Consider the following 16739-nt stretch of genomic DNA (forward strand, 5'->3'; position numbering starts at 1 on the left):
CGGGGCCCCGCCCCCTGACGGCCTGCCGCCCAGGCGGCTGCCCGGCACCCCCCCGAGACGGCGAAGCCACAGGCGCCGGCTCCGGGCCCCATTCAGACCCGGAGACTTCCGGCCCGCGAGGAGAGTGCGCACGGCGCTTCCGCCTCGCACTTTCGCCAGGCCCGCTGACCCGCGCCTCCTGGGCATAGCCACGCTCGCGGCCGCAGGGTAATTTTGCTCTTTAGCCCGGATGACGGGGAGAGCGACGTGCAGAGCGCGGACGAGCGCCGGAAGCGACGGCTGCAGCACGCGTTTCTGTCGAAAGTGCAGGCTGCGGGCGGGGGGAGGGGCCGAGCCGGAAGTGGGTGGGGCGACGTCCGGGTGTCTGTGCGCGGAGGAGGCGGTGACTTGTCTGGGTCCGCCGCGGCCGTTCTACAGAAAGCGGAGCGTGGTTGGCGGTGTCGACTCGGGCGTGGGAGCCTCGCTGTTTTTCTCCTCACATCATTGTGGTCCCCGCTCGCCCTCCTCCCAGGTGTGCTGGGGTCGCCTCCGGCCGGCCTGGGCCTACGCCGAGCCGCGCCTTTGTGGTAGTCCGTGAGGAACAAAGTGCAGTCAGTCCTAGTGAGCGCCGACTCGGCCGCAGACGCCGCACCCAGTGTGTTTTCCAGGCCTCAGGGTTTCTCTGAAGTAGGGCCCTTTATCAGTTGCTGTCATTGTGACCACCAGAAAGATTAAGCTACCTGAGCCTCTTCACACAGGTGTTCATCAATATTCAACCACTGTGCTAGGGTGGTTTTCAAGCGTAAAGTAATATTGTCAATCATTTTTACATAGATCTACTCGTAATTTTTAGAACATTGTCATCTAATAATTTTTTGTAGTTATGTAGTAACTTTCCATTTCTTCTTTCTCCCTTTCCCTTGGCAGGTGCTGTTCAATTTTTTTTTTTATTTCTGTGAATTTAAGTATTTATATACTTAATTCAAGTGGATATGTATGCTGTTCTACTTTGATGATTGGTTTATTTTGCCTATCATTGTTTTTAAGGTTTTTCTGTAGGGCCTGTGTGCTTGCCAGAGACAGACAGTGAAAGGGAAGGTAAGAAATTGCCTTCCAGAGGTGATGGCCACGCTGCAATCCCTTCTTCATTCTCCTGGGATTTGGGATATGCCCACACATACCCATAATGATTTTTCAAGTTGCTAGGGAGGAACCAAACCTTTATTAGCCTTGTGGGATTCAGCATCTTAACCACCATGCCATATGCTGGCCCAATAAAATTTATTTTTTAGAATTCTCTTAGTTTTTTTTGTTTTTTTTTAGAGTTCTTTTAGGTTTAAGGAAATATCGAGACCAGTGTTTTCACATTATTACTACCCCACTTCCATACATACTTAGTTTAATTTATCTTTTTTTGTCAGAACATATCACATGTGCCCTCATCATAGAGAGAAAGAGAGTGAAAGAGAAACACCCCACAATGCAGCATGATCACACTGCAATCCTTTTACTCCATTTCTCTATCCTGTCAGGATTTGGGGCACTCTAACACAAACACCTCTTAATATTTTTCAGCAGAGGAGACATAGCACTTAATCTCTCTACTACAGGGCCAGCCCTAGTTTCCCCATTATTAACATTTTAGATTAATGTACATTTGTTAAAATCAATAAATTGATATTGATACATTATATTAACTAAAGTCCACAATTTAGGTATTAGGGGAAAAAAGTGAGAGTTTCATCCTCAGTTTACATCTGACCCAAGAAAAACCAGTATTGGTAGACTCTGTCTGGCCATAATGATTGGTTCAAGGATAAACCTATAACTCAAACTGGACCAATCAGTATTAGAATTTTTATACTGAGTTTGAGAAAGGAAGTCTATTTCTCCTCTATTGAGAGGTTATAATGATATGAGCTGTGAACTCCCTGTAGCCATAAGAAAGCTGGTTTAAGACTGACACGCGGGGGAACCAGCAGTTAGCGTAATGGCTATGTCGCTGGACTCCCACGAACCCGGTGGCTTAAAACTCCCAAGAGGAGAAGGGATTGTGGAGAAGGGATTGCGGTGTGACCATCCGCCCTGGGGGGTGATTTCTTGCTTTCTGTCTCTATGTCTCTCTCTGTCTTTCTGGCGAGTGCACGTGCCCTGTAGCGAAAACCTCTCCAAAAAAGAAAAATAAATAATGTGAGCTGAATCCAGCAGATGGTATAGCAGTATGTTGCTGGACTACCACATAGCTGACCCAGGTTTGAGTCCCAGACCCGGTGGCTTGAAAATCAAACCGGGCATGTGTGCATGCCTAAGATCATCCCAGGAGGACGGATTGGAGCATGGCCATCCCCCGTGGGGAGTAATTTTTTACTTTACCTCTCACTATCTCTGTCCCTCCAGCAAGCACACATCCCCTAAGGCAAAAACCTCTTTAAGAAAATAGTACAGCCTAATGAATATATTGAAAATTAAGGAGAAAGGAAGATATTTATAATTCTCACCTATGCCTTATTTTCTTGAAGCTTGACTCACTTTTCTTTTTAGAATTATTTGATTTTATTCATTTTTTAAGAATTTTTAAAATTTTTATTCACTCATTCATTTTAATTTGACCAGACACACACACACAAACATACACACAGATGGAAGATGACGCAGGATTTAAGATGAGAAAGCAAGCCACCAGGTCTGGGACTTGAATTGTGGTTGGCCATGTGGGAGTGTCCTGCACCTGCTGGTCCACCATTCATTTATTTTTGACAAGAGAGAAAAAGTGAGAAAGCAAGCCACCAGGTCTAGGACCTGAACCATGGTCGGCCGTGTGGGAGTGTACCGCACCTTAGCCACCATGCCACCTGGTCCCAACGGTTGATTCACTCTTACCTTCTGTTCTAAGTATAGATACTGTGAAAAGGCTGAGGTCAGTTTGGAAGAATATAATGAGAATAAAAGGAACATTTTTTTCCTCTCATCTCTGTTTTAAATGTTACAGGGTTATGTGCTCACCAGAGATAGAGTATAAGAGCAAGTACCCCCCAAACAGGGCATGTTCATGCTGCAATCCTTTTTGCTCCAGTCCTCCCTCCCATCAGGATTCTAGACACACATACCATGCGTCTGCCATGTTTACCAAGTTGCTGGACTAAGATTTGAACTGAGGCCAGCCTTCCTGTCTTTTGAGTTACTTCTTTTCTGGACTTTGACCTTTTGGTGTCTCATTTTGATATCTTTAGCCCCTCATCATGAAGTACCACTATCAAGAATGATGTGTAGAAAAACTGGTTGGGTGGTGCACAGCAGGAATTTTGGAGACATACCACAGAGAACACACATGTAAAACCAGGTCTGGCAACACTAGGGCAAAGGCTTCCTCTAGTCCAAGAAAGGCTTATTGCATACCTCCTGAAAATGATACCAAACCAGCATGTGGAAAACACAGGAAGAGTACACCACTGTTTATAATTTACCATAATAAAACTAAAGAAAAACAGTGAAATTACCAGTAATTTTGCATAATTTGAAGTTCGAATAATGGCTGAGATTTTTCAGGATAAATACATTTAAAATTTTTAGCAAAAAGATCTCATGTGGAAATGGGTTTTTCAGTTCAGAAAAGCTGTTGGCCTATGGATTGAGTTTTTGTTTGTTTAAAGAATTATTTTTTAAGTTTATTTACTTATTTGACCAGAGAGGGACAGAGTGAGAGAATTCTTCTCCATTCAAATCTAGCAATTTGGGGCATGCGTGCACACCTGCCCGGCTTCAAGCTGCCTTGGGGACTCTGGGAGTACAGCGCCTTAACCACCAAGCCATCTGCTGGCTCCTACACTTTTTTTTTTTTTTTTAAAGTATGAATGCTTCCCACTTTCTCAACAAAAGGAATAAATCTTTCATGTGTTTTCTAGGAGAAAACTATAGGAAAAGCAAGCCTTCCTCATGGATTTTAAGTGGCAACTGCAAATGAAAATGCTTCGGAGCTTTCTTGTCCCGACGCAGTATTAAAGATCTTAAGTATAGGATTCGAAGCGTCTAAGCCAAGTCCACAATCCGTTTCCACAATCGCTCCTCCTGGTACGTTGGCTTTAAACTTCTACATCCAGAAATGCAAAGCTGGTTTTCAACCCTTCCCTACGGAAAGCGATTGGTCTCCTCTGTTAGATTTGTAGGTTCCTCAAACTGAAAAATCCTAAGCGCGCATAACATTCAGGAGGAGGACGCCCAAAGAGCAGAAATCACAGGGGTTCGCAACATAAATCATAGCTCAAAGCCAGACTGTCCAGAAGCGCGGACTATTTGCTTTACCGGAGCAGAAGCAGGCGGACCGTCTCCAACGAGTCTGGGATCAACGAGCGAGGCACTAGTAACTTAGTCAAGTTTCCCAGTACGCATGTGCTAACCCACCTGGCTTGGCTCCAGCAGCCGCATTCTGAAGGCTGTGACGCCAAGAGATGGCGTCAGAGAAGCTGTCCAATCGCACGTGGGTGCAGGCGTTGTAGCCCCGGCGGGGGCGGGGACTGCCTTGACTAGGTTCTGTTCGCGCTGAATGGGCCGCGGCGGCCGCGTGACGTGGCAGGGCCGGAGCCTGAGAGCCAGAGCTGGCGCTTCTACCCCGGTATCCTGGCCAGTTTCGCCCCACGGAGGCCTTTCCTGGAGCTCATCCTACACGCCGGCCAGCGAGCAGTCCCTGCTACCCTTCTTCATAAGTTCTTCCTCTTTCCTCTGGCTCAGTTTCCCCGAGCGGGAAAGGAGACTCGGGAACGCCCCAAACCCTTTCTACTTCTGCCCATCGCAGGTGCCACTCCCGTCATGGGCCTGACCATCTCCTCCCTCGTTCCCCGCCGCGTCGGCAAGAAGCAGATGCGCATTTTGATGGGTGAGTGGGGGGCCGTGAGGCAGGGCCCACCGGGGAAGTGAGAAGGGGGTTTGCTCTTGGGGTGGTCTTGGGGCTTGTTTTTTCCAGTGCTGACCTCGGTGGGAAAGAGGTAAGGGTTGGGAAGGGTCCTTAAGGGGGAACAATGGAGTGAAGGTTGAGCGATCACTCCATACCTGTCTCACCGAGGGGCCCGGACAGGTCGTCGGGCAAGCTTTCTTCCTTGTGAGCTTGACTTCCCTGGATGTCTGACAAGATTGGGCAGAGATGGGGGGGAAACGAACTCTTGGATTATAACTCTGGCATGTGTGGTTCTGAGGGAGCAATCTGCATCTCCTTTTCCCGGTATGTGGGCAGGGCTTGGGGTGGAGACCGAGCGATTTCTGGCCTTTCTCCTCCTCCTCGCTTCGTGGCCACTCACTGCGTACTCCTCCGTTGTTTTGGGAATGGACGGCCGCTAGTGCCTGGGGCTTCCCTGTGCAGGTAGTGACCATGGCCCGTGAGGTGGCGAAGGAGCCCCCCAGGTGTCTGGATCAGAGTCCAGAATCCTTAGCACTCACTCTGCTAGACTTTTGCTCTTACTGGATTCCGCTTTGTATTTTTTTTTTCTTTTTTTTTTTTGGAGAGGTTTTTGTTATAGGGCGCTTGCACTTTCCAGAAAGAGAGAGACCAAAGACAGAAAGCAAGAAATCACTCCCCAGGGGGGATGGCTACGCTGCAATCCCTTCTCTTCCATTCTCTTTTCGGAATCTTGGGCACACATGCACGCGCGCCTGGCGTGTGTTTAAGCCACAGGGTCCAGGACTGGAACCACGGTCGACTACATGGGAGTTCAGCAACGTAGCCATTATGCTAACTCTGCTGGTCCCTCGCTTTGTATTTTTTTTCCTCTTTTTAGTAAATTATTTCCTGAAAACTGAGTTTTCATTTTTCTGTTAACTTTTTAGTAGCTTTAAGAACTCTGATTATATTGGTTTGCCTTCTGTCTTTCAAATTAATTTTTATCTAGTTAATGTGTGTTCCATGTTATAGTAGTGTATTGCTTTTTCTTCTTAAACTTTAGATAAAGTTCAAACTTTCTTGAGTGAATGACTTTTTAGTTTCAGACTTTACCATATACAAGTATATTAAGAGAGGGTGGCAAGCTAACACGTCTGGTTTATCAACTACTCTGGAGAAGCCATATAGTCTTACACCTGCTGCTTTCCCAAAAGTGCAAGTAATTTAAAAACGTGTTGATCTTGCTGCAATTTCTTCATATATCTTGTTGGGATTTGGGGCATAAACACACTTGTGCCAGTCTGCCGGTGTGGTGTTTTTCAAGCTGTTGGGCTAGGATTCAAACCATGGTATGGACCATGTGGGATCCCACTTTCCTTAACCACCAGGCTAAGGGGCTGACCCAACAATGCCCATTTTCTTTTTTCTTTTTTTTCACTATAGGGCGCGTGCGTTCGCCAGACAGACAGAGAGAGACATAGAGACAGAAAGCGAGAAATCACCCCCCAGGGGGGATGGTCACGCCGCAATCCCTTCTCCTCCGTTCTCCTCTCGGGATCTTGGGTATGCATGCACACGCGCCCGGCGTGAGTTTTAAGCCACCGGGTCCGGGACGCGAACCGCGGTCGACTACATGGGAGTCCAGCGACATAGCCATTACTCTAACTGCTGGTTCCCAATGCCCATTTTCTTTAAAAAAAAATAAAATGAGTATATAAAATGCATTCAAGGCCTTTCAGAAGTAATTTCCAAAATGATACATCAGGAAGTATAACCAGGCCAATTTTTTTTTAAAGAGATTTTTGGTATAGGGTTTGTCTGCTTTCAAGAGAGTCTGAGACAGAGAGAGGCCATAATCCCTATACTGTAGATCCTCTCTGGATCTTGGACACACACACACCTCAGAAGTTTCAAGCAGAAGGATCCAGGATTTGAACCTCGGTTGGCCATGTGGGAGTCCAACACCTTAACCACTGTGCCACCTGCCTGCCCAATAGTTTTGGATTTATGAGGAGACTTTAAAAAGTTTATTTTGGGGGCCAGCAGATGGCATAGCTATTACATCACTAGACTCCCACATGGTTCACCATGGTTAGAGTCTCAGACCCAGTGGTTTGAAAATCATGCCAGTGTCAGATGTGTGCATGCCCAAAATCCCAGGTGGAAAAGGGATTGCTTTGTAGCCATCCCCTCTGGAGGGTGATTTCTCACTTTCCCTCTCTCCCTCCATTGAGCACAGGTGCTCTAAGGCAAAAAAAACCTCTAGAAAATAAATAAATAAAAAGTTTATCTTGAGAGGGGCTGGCAGGTGGCGTGGTGGATGAGAGTACTAGACTCCCACATGGCTTACCACAGTTCCAGTCCAGACCTGGTGGCTTGCTTTCTCACTTTCCCTCCCTTCTCTCTCACGCACGCTCTTGCTCTCTCGCTCTGTCCCTCTCTGGTAAAATCAAAAATAAATAAAGTTAAATAATTATTTTTTAAATTATTGGCCCCAATAAAATAATTTTTTAAAAAGTTTATTTTGAGCAAACTTTTGAAATTTATACATAGTTTTTAATAATATTACATATTTTCTATAAGCTTTTTGAAGATCTCTGGTACATTGTTTTTAAATGATTGCACAAAGTGTCATTGGATTTCCAATGAAACTAGTAGGTACGTAGTTTTCAAAACTTCACTCAGGTTGGGACCAACAGTTAGCATAATGGCTATATTGCTGAACTCCCATGTAGTCGACCGCGGTTTGAGTCCTGGACCCAGTGGCTTAAACTCACGCTGGGCACGTGTGCATGCGTGTCCAAGATCCCGAGAGGAGAATGGAGGAGAAGGGATTGCAGCGTGGACATCCCCCCTGGGGGGGTGATTTCTTGCTTTCTGTCTCTTTGTCTCTCTCTCTCTTTCTGGCCAGCAATGCCCTAGAACAAAAACCTTTAAAAAAAAAAAAAAAACTTCGCTCAGGTTGTATTTCGTTTTGTTTTCTATTCAGCATGTCAGTTTCAGTTCTAATTTGACTTTATTTGGATTTGAACTTGGTGAAAGGTGAATTTTTATTTATGTAAAAATTTGATCAAAATCACCCAAAGAGATCTTATGCTCTCCAGAGACTTAGCTTTGTAGAACAGTTAATATCTGATTGTTTTCTGATGACTCTCCCCTCTTCATTTTATGTATTTTATTGAAGGAGCCAAACTTAAGGTAGTAGTTTTCATGTCTATAGAACTTTTTTTTCCTGATGTTTGGACCCGTTTCATACTCAAAAATTAAAACACTTGTGTGGAACCAATGACATCAGAAACGCGTGGGGCGCTTGTGGGTGCACACATTCAAAATCCCTAAGGGAGGGAAAAATGGAAAAGGGATTTTGGCATGACCCTTTATCACGAGGGGGTTGCTTTCTCTTTTTTCTCTCTCTGTCTGTTTTTGTCTCTCTCTGGCAGTGCCGTGCCCTCTGGCAAATAATAAATAAATAAACAGAAAGTGTCCTTGTGTAAATCACTACACATTTGAATTGATTTTTAAAAATGTGTGATAAGGCAAATCCAGATGGCCAAATGTGCTGTCCTTAGAACAATGATATTTTCAGTGAGGTTATTAGATACTGATATTTCATTTATGAGAGCATTAGCAGACAATGTAGACTATACTTTGAGACATTCATCCTTATAAGCATTTCATCTGCTTTTCATTAGCACTCTAATAAAAAAGTACACCCTGATTTTCCAGTTTGGTTTTCTTTTTTTTCTTTTTTCTTTTTTTTTTTTTACTACAGGGCTTGTGCCCTCACCAGAAATACAGAGAGACAGAAAGCCAGAAATCACCCCCCAGGGGGAATGGCTACGCCGCAGTCTTCTCCTTTCTCCTCTCAGGATCTTGGGCAGGCACGCACACATGCCCAGAGTGAATTTAAGCCACCAGGTCCAGGACTCGAACTGCCGTCAGCTACATGGGAGTCCAGTGATATAGCCATTATACTAACTGCTGTTCCCGAATTTGGTTTTCTTCAGAGACAAGCACATTCCTCCCTCCTTGTACTTCTGTCTCAAGTAAATCATTTTAAGAGTTTAGACTACTTATATTGGAGATTAGTAGTATAGAGCCATTTTTTATAACATCAGTTAACCAGACATTGTGTTTTGAAAATTGGTGGTATTTCATAAAATTAAGTAGAACTTGCAATGGAAGATATCTTAAATTGTCCAATACCTTTGCTTAATGGCAAGTTTCTTTAAAAGGTTGCCCTAAAGCAATCTGTTTAAAGGTACTTAACTAGTTTATGGCAAAAATTAGCGCCTTCATTACCCAGATAATCTTTTTTTTTTTTTTTTTTTTTTACTTTTTTTTTTTTTGGAGAGATTTTTCACTGTAGGGCGCGTGCGCTCGCCAGACAGACAGAGAGAGACATAGAGACAGAAAGTGAGAAATCACCCCCCAGGGGGGATGGTCACGCCGCAGTCCCCTCTCCTCCATTCTCCTCTCGGGATCTTGGGCACGCACGCACACGCGCCCGGCGTGAGTTTTAAGCCACCGGGTCCGGGACACGAACCGCGGTCGACTACGTGGGAGTCCAGTGACATAGCCATTACGCTAACTGCTGGTTCCCTACCCAGATAATCTTTACTTAACTACTATGTGCTATTTCTCTAGTTCTAGAAAGAAAAATAAAAAGGCCTTTTTTTTTTTTAAGAATTATTTGTTTAATTTTTATTTATTCTTTCTTTTTTTTTGGAGAGGTTTTTGCTATAGGGCACGTGCGCTTGCCAGACAGAGAGAGACAGAGAGACAGAAAGCGAGAAATCACCCCCCAGAGGGGATGGCCACACCCAATCCCTTCTCCTCCTTTCTCCTCTTGGGATCTTGGGCACGCATGCACACGCGCCTGGCGTGAATTTAAGCCGCCGGGTCTGGGACTCGAACTGCGGTCGACTATGTGGGAGTCCAGCGACATAGCCATTACGCTAACTGCTGGTCCCAATTTTTATTTATTCTTATTTGTTAATTTCACCAGAGAGAGAAAGGGAAAATGAGGAAGCAGGCCACCTGGTCTGGGACTCACCACAGTCAGCCATATGGGAGTCGAGCACCTTAACCCCTATGCCACCTGCAGTCCTAAAAGGCTTTATCTGTAGGATGGTTGCATTTGGGAATCAGAACTGAGATAATTTCAATTCTAATGTATATTTTTGCCTTGAATAGTCAACTTTTACTTTCTTTTTAAATTAGAATTATTTATTTTAATTTTATTATCATTATTGTTTTTTAAAAAATATGTAATAGGATATGTATGCTCACCAGAGAGAGAGAAAGAAAGCCGCCAGGTCTGGGACACGAACTGTAGTTGACCACGTGGGAGTCCAGTGCCCCAACTACCCCACCATCTGTTGGCCCAGCTTTTACTTTCTTTCTTTCTTTCTTTTGAGTTTTTTGCTACAGTGCACGTGCGCTCCCCAGAAAGACAGAAAGCGAGAACTCTCTCCCCAGGGGTGTTGACCATGCCACAACACCTTCTTCTCCATTCTCCTCTTGGGATCTTGGGCACACATACACATGTGCCCAGCGTGAGTTTAAGCCACCTGGTCCGGGACTCAGACTGTGGTCAGCTACATGGGAGTCCAGTGACATAGCATTATGCTAACTGCTGGTCCCCCAGCTTTTAGTTTCAGCTATAAACTTATTGTAACATTATTTCTTAGCATGTGCTTTTGGTCTAGATTTTAAATTTATACTGTCTCCTAGTTGGATTGGATGCTGCTGGCAAGACGACCATTCTGTATAAACTGAAGTTAGGAGAGATCATTAACACCATTCCTACCATTGGTAAGAAAATTTAGAGATGACATTAATTTATATCATAGTGATATCTTGTTTTAAATTTTGCTATGGGGTATGTATGCTTGCTGGAAAAATAGAAAGAAGGAAAGTGAGAAAGCACCGCCCAGGGGTGATGGCCAAGTTGCAATCCCTTTTCTCCATTATCTCCTTGGGATTTTGGGCATTCATGCACACACATGGGTCTGGGACTCAAACCATGCAGTCAGCCACATGGAATCCAGCTGCCTTAACCACCATGTTGGCTAGTCCCATAGTGACATCTTTTTTTAAATGATTATTATTTCTTAATTTGTTATAGGGCACATGTGCTCACCAGCGAAAGACAGAGGGAGTAAGAGGGAAAGTGAGAAAGCAAGACACCACTATCAGCCATGTAGAAATCCAGTGCCTTAACTACCATGCTATGTGCTGGCCCCATAGTGTCATCGCTTTTTTTTTTTTAAGAATTATTTATTTATCATTATTATTATTATTATTATTATTATTTTAACTTGCTATCGTCATCAGAGACAGAGAGGGAAAGTAAGAAAATAGATCACCAGGTCTAGGACTAGAACAACTGTTGGCCATGTGGGAGTCCAGCACTAACCACCATGCCACCTGCTGGCCTTCATAGTGTTCATCTTTTAAAGTGAAATGTAGTCTAAGTTTGAAACTGTCTTTTTGTTAACTTTGTTATCTTAGTTGTTAGTTGGTTATCTTAGTAGGATTTTTGAAGTCTAAAAAGATTCTTCAATAAAGGAGTTTAATTTTTTTTTATGACACATTATTGTACATAGTGGTCATTTTTTTCTTCGTAGGTTTTAATGTGGAAACTGTAGAATATAAGAACATTTGCTTCACAGTATGGGATGTTGGTGGTCAAGATAGAATAAGGCGACTCTGGAGGCATTACTTCCAAAATACCCAGGTACGAAATGTTTTGTTGTTCTATAACTTTTCTGTAGTTTGCATGCTCTGAAGATTATATTAATTATTGTCAAGTGTTTACTTGGATGTTGCTGTTTAGTTTGTGAGTTGGTATTCTTATGATTACCTCCCTATTCTTTAGTTGATTCTCATTAATATATTTGACCCTCTTACCTAGGGGTCAAGAGAGTTACATAGCCATGACAGGACAATTTTGGAAGACTGTGTGGAATGAGTGGGGCTGAGGTTCAAGAATGAGTTAGGTGTCTAATGTAATAGTTCTTCTGGTTACATTCTTAGTATACAAAGTAAGGTCACTTTGTAACTTCCTGTCATTGCATTTTCTAATGAATGTTAGACAATTGATAGCTTTTTATTTAGCCCAGTTACCTGTTTACTGAAAATACATTAAACTGTGTTGACTTGTAAAGTATTATTATATTGTCATGTAGTGTATGTAAAATTAGCATGGGAGAAATAGTGATCCTATAAAGGGGGAGTTCTCGCATTAATTATTTGCACATTAGAATTGCTTGGGGAGCTTTAAAAATTTTGAAACCCCAATCACAGCCCCAGACCACTTGAATCAGAATCTCTGAAGATGCAAGCTGGGAATCAGTAGTTTTTCTCCAACTTTAATGCACATATGAATCACGCAGGTATTTGTTAAAAATCTGTGGTGAATCAGTAGGGAATGACTAAAGCCTGATCCTTTGTATTTCTGCCAAGTTCTCTAGTGCTGAAGCTCCTGGTTTAGGATCTTATCACAGCAGCGCTATTGACATTTCAGGCTGCATAATTCTTTGCTGTAGGGCACAAGGCTTGCCCTACATTGTAGGATGTGTGTAGCATCATCCTTGCCCTTTGTCCACTAGATACTGCAGCAAGTCTCTCCCAACCCAGCTGTGGCAATCATAAATGTCTCCACAATTGCAAAATGTCCCTTGGGGTAAAATTGCTCCCCGATAAGAACTTTTGTTGTAGTCTTAACTCCATTAGTATGAGGAAACCAAAACAATTGATTTATCCAAGACTAGGGAGTTATTCTTGTTCTACCTTTCTTTCTGTTTAATTTGCTTCCCTGTCTGTTTTCTTTTCTACCACACAAGGGTTTTTTTTTTTTTTTAACAGTTTTTGTTTACTACTGAAGTGATAAACTTTTTTAAAAAGTAAAATGTGATACCACATCACTTTATATATTTAAGATTTGCAATGTCACTCTTGTTCTCCAGCTCTTAAAAAGATTGCATACAAGTGAGGTATATTGCCACCAGTGGCAGTGAATACCCTAGGTAAGTGGCTGGAACAACCAGGTTTAAGTAGTGTGTCATGTTAACTAAGTGGCATGCTTTTTTAATTTAAAAGTAAGAATGTTTATTATGTTCACTAACATAGCTTGATTAAAAAAGATATTTTGATACATAGATACGTGTTTGAAAAAAAAATTTATTATGGGGGCCAGTAGGTGGCAAGGTGGTTGGGCTGGACTCCCACATTCTGACCACTGTTCAAGTCTTGGACCTGGTGGCTTGATTTTTTACTTTCTCTCTCTCTCTCTCTCTGTCTCTATCTCTCATGCCTATAGAAAGTTTTAAAAAATAATAAAACTAAAAGAAAATTAAAAATAAAACTGTATAGTGGGCCCAGTTGTAGTGGTGTACAGGTAGGTCATAGTACAGTTTGGGAGGCTGCAGGCTGCATGGAAGTCTTACTGGTTCAATTCCGAGGCCACACTGAACATGCTGGGCACAATTGTGCATGCCTGTAATCCTAGCGAATTGGTAGGTTGTGACCAGAGAATCATGAGAGAGATCTCTCTCTCTGTTTTGCTTCCTTTCTCCTGTCTCTTTTCTCTCTCGTAAAGGGAGGAAAAAAATATTTAATTATGGAAAGTTTCAAATGTACACAAAATATAACATAATATAACATAATAAAAAAGTCTCATATCTGTTATGCAGCGTTAGTTAATAGGATAGGATATGGTCAATACTTTTTAATTAATGCACACCCCTAATGTGCTCTATTCCATGGATTATTATTTTTAAAAATAATTATTTAATTTTATTTATTATTATTATTATTATTTTCAATTTGACTAGGGGGAGAGAGAGAGAGAAAGTGAGAAAGTGAGCCGCCAGGTCCAGGACTCAAACCATGGTTGGCCGTGTGAGAGTCCAGCATCTCAGCCACCACACAACCTGCTGCTCCCCAACCCCTTACCCCATGGATTATTTTAAAATGAATTAGAGGCATTTCATTTAGGAAAAGTGTTTAATTTAAAGTTAGATATAAAGTAAAACCTTACTAATCTTTAAGTCTCATGATTCTTATTTTTGTTGTTGTTGCTGTTTTTAAATTTCCAGAGTATACATGAACTCACCAAAGAGTGAGAGAAAAGGAGAGAGAAAGCGCCTATCAATGGGGCACAGTCACACCATAATTCCTTTTTCTTCATTTCTCCACCCTATTAGGATTTGGGGCAGGCAGACTCATGTGTCAGGTGTATTTCTCAAGCCACTTGGGTCATGATTTAAACTATCATTAGCCATATGGAATCTGACTTCCAATACACAGAGCTTAACCCACTGCCCTTCAAGATGGAGTAGGCCAGCCCTAGCCTTACGATTATTGACTAAGGAGAACTTAACTGTCTTTTCCCTTGTTTAAATTGCTTTGTAATTTACTTCTGAGTTATTTTTAATTTTAGCATTTATTTATTCCATGGGAGAGACAGAGAGAGAAAGAGATTATTACCCTTCACAGGGTTGACAGTTGGTTATCTACTCTCTCTCTCAGCCTTCTAGAATCACATGCATCTGAATGTGCCTGGTGTGCTCAAAGATGTCCTGAAATGCAAACCTAGGACCCTCCCCTGTGGGTCCAGTTCTATTATCACTGTACCTTCACATGGCCTCTAGTTTTATTTTTTTAACTTGAAATTAGACCCATCCTGGCCTCCATAAACCTAGTTAGAATTAAAAAATTCAAGTAGTGATTTTTTTTTTTTTTTTGGAGAGGTTTTTGCTATAGGGCACGTGCGCTAACCAGAAAGACAGAGAGATAGAAAGTGAGAAATCACCCTCTGGGGAGATGGCCACGCCACAATCCCTTCTCCTCCATTCTCTTCTCGGGATCTTGGGCACACATGCACATGCGCCCGGCTTGAGTTTAAGCCACCAGGTCCGGGACTTGAACCACGGTCAGCTACATGGGAGTTCAGCGACACTGCCATTACGCTAACTGCTGTTCCCCAAGCACTGATTTTTTAGGGAGCTGAAGCCCACTATGGAAAGCTATATGTGTTAACCTCATATAATTACAACCATACTGTTAGCTTATATTTCTGGCATTTCTGATTACATCTTCTAACCATAAAATTTAAAAGAAACCAACCATGTTTCTGATTTATGTTATTCTAGAATATAGTGATTATGGTAGTAAATTTTTCTTTTATTAGATAATTCTAGTTATTTTGCTTTTCTAAATAATATATACTTGGCTTTTAAATTAATCTTATAGCAAGCTGCCTACCTTACCTTTCTAATTCTAGCTTTTTTGGGCCAGCCACTGGGCTGGTGGTTAAAGGAGCCAGATCCCACATGGCCGACTACCCCATTTGAATCTTGGCCCCTGTGGCTTAAAATTCCCACTCAACTCATGTGCATGCAGGCCCCACATCCTAACAGGATGGGGAAATGTAGGGATTGTGGCATCACCATGCATTATTGGGGAGTGCTTTCTCCCTCTTTCTCTCCACCTCTCTGGCAATTGCATGTGCCCTCTGGCAATATTTTTTAAAAATTAAAATTAAGGGACCATGGCCAACCGTGATTTGAGTCACAGACCTGGTGGCTTGCTTTCTCACTCACTCACTCTCTCTCACTCTGGTGAGTGCACATGCCCTATAGCAAATTAATAATAATAATAATAAAATGTAAAAAAAATTTTTTTAATTTAAGCTTTTCTATACTTTTGGGGTTTTTTTGCTATAGGGCATGTGTCTCTCCCCAAAGAGAAACAGAGAAAGAGAGAACTTGAGAAATCAACCCCCAGGGGAGATGTCCACACCATAGTCCCTTCTCCTCCATTCACCTCTTGAGATTTTGGGCATGGATGCACACATATCCAGCATATTCTTGAAGCTGCAGTGTCCCGTACTCAAACCATGCAGTCAGCCATGTAGGATCCATGCCTCAATCACTGTGCCATCTATTGTTCACTCTTTCACACTCTTGATTCTGGGCTGTTCCAGAAAGAGTTTAACTTAAAATTTATTCCTAAAGTAATTCTCTTTCTCAGTGTTACTTTAGGAATGAAAGTAGTACTTACATTTAAAACAAGCAAACTGAAAAAGGAAAACTAGTAGTCAAGGTTAAAATTAGACCTCTTGGGACCTGCAGATGGCATAATGGTTACATTGCTGGACTCTGACATGGCTGACTGCGGTTCGAGTCCCAGACCCAGAGGCTTAAAACTCATGCGGGTATGTATGCGTGTGTGCACAAAATCCCAAGAGAAGAATGGAGGAGAAGGGATTGCTGTGTGGCCACCTCCAGCCCTATGGTGGGGTGAAGTCTCCCTTTTTCTATCTTTGTCTCTTTAGCAAGCACACATGTCCTATAGCAAAAAAAAAAAAAAAAAAATAGATCTCTTTTAGAGATAATATAATACTTCTTCTAGAGGATAGGTCCTACAAAGGAATAGCTTTCCTTTTTTTTTTGAGAGAGGTTTTTGCTATAGGGCACGTGTGCATGCCAGAAAGACAGAGAGAGACCGAGAGACAGAAGCACGAAATCATCCCCCAGGGCAGATGGCCAAGCAGCAATCCCTTCTTCTCCATTCTCCTCTCGGGATCTTGGGCACGCATGCACATGTGTCTGGTGTGAGTTTGAGTCACTGGGTCCAAGACTCGAACCACGGTCAACTACATGGGAGTCCAGCGACATAGCCATGATACCAGCTGCTATTCCCGGAATAGCTTTTGAGATAGGAAAAGGAGGAGACATACTGGGTTGTTGAAAAAGTAATGACATAATTTTTTTTTAATTTTTTGCACCAAATAACTCATTCTTTAATTCCATTTTTAAATTCAATTTTATTTTTTCATTCATTCATTTTTTTTTTTTTTGGGGCGGTTTTTCGTACCACGGGC

General features: G+C 42.6%; 1 protein-coding gene across 1 annotated transcript in view; it reads left to right on the forward strand.

Annotated features, from left to right (window-relative positions):
• Positions 1 to 4486: 4486 nt before the first annotated feature.
• The window catches only part of LOC102475362 (ADP-ribosylation factor 4), a 22774-nt gene continuing 10521 nt past the window's right edge, over positions 4487 to 16739 (forward strand). The window contains exons 1-3 of the mRNA XM_027766425.1: positions 4487 to 4849; positions 10583 to 10663; positions 11479 to 11588. Coding sequence (XP_027622226.1) covers positions 4783 to 4849; positions 10583 to 10663; positions 11479 to 11588 — 258 coding nt within the window. The 5' untranslated portion in view covers positions 4487 to 4782. The remainder of the gene's footprint in view (positions 4850 to 10582; positions 10664 to 11478; positions 11589 to 16739) is intronic.

This window comes from Tupaia chinensis, unplaced genomic scaffold (genome assembly GCF_000334495.1).
Source record: "Tupaia chinensis unplaced genomic scaffold, TupChi_1.0 Scaffold143351_1, whole genome shotgun sequence".
Taxonomy (NCBI): Eukaryota; Metazoa; Chordata; class Mammalia; order Scandentia; family Tupaiidae; genus Tupaia; species Tupaia belangeri.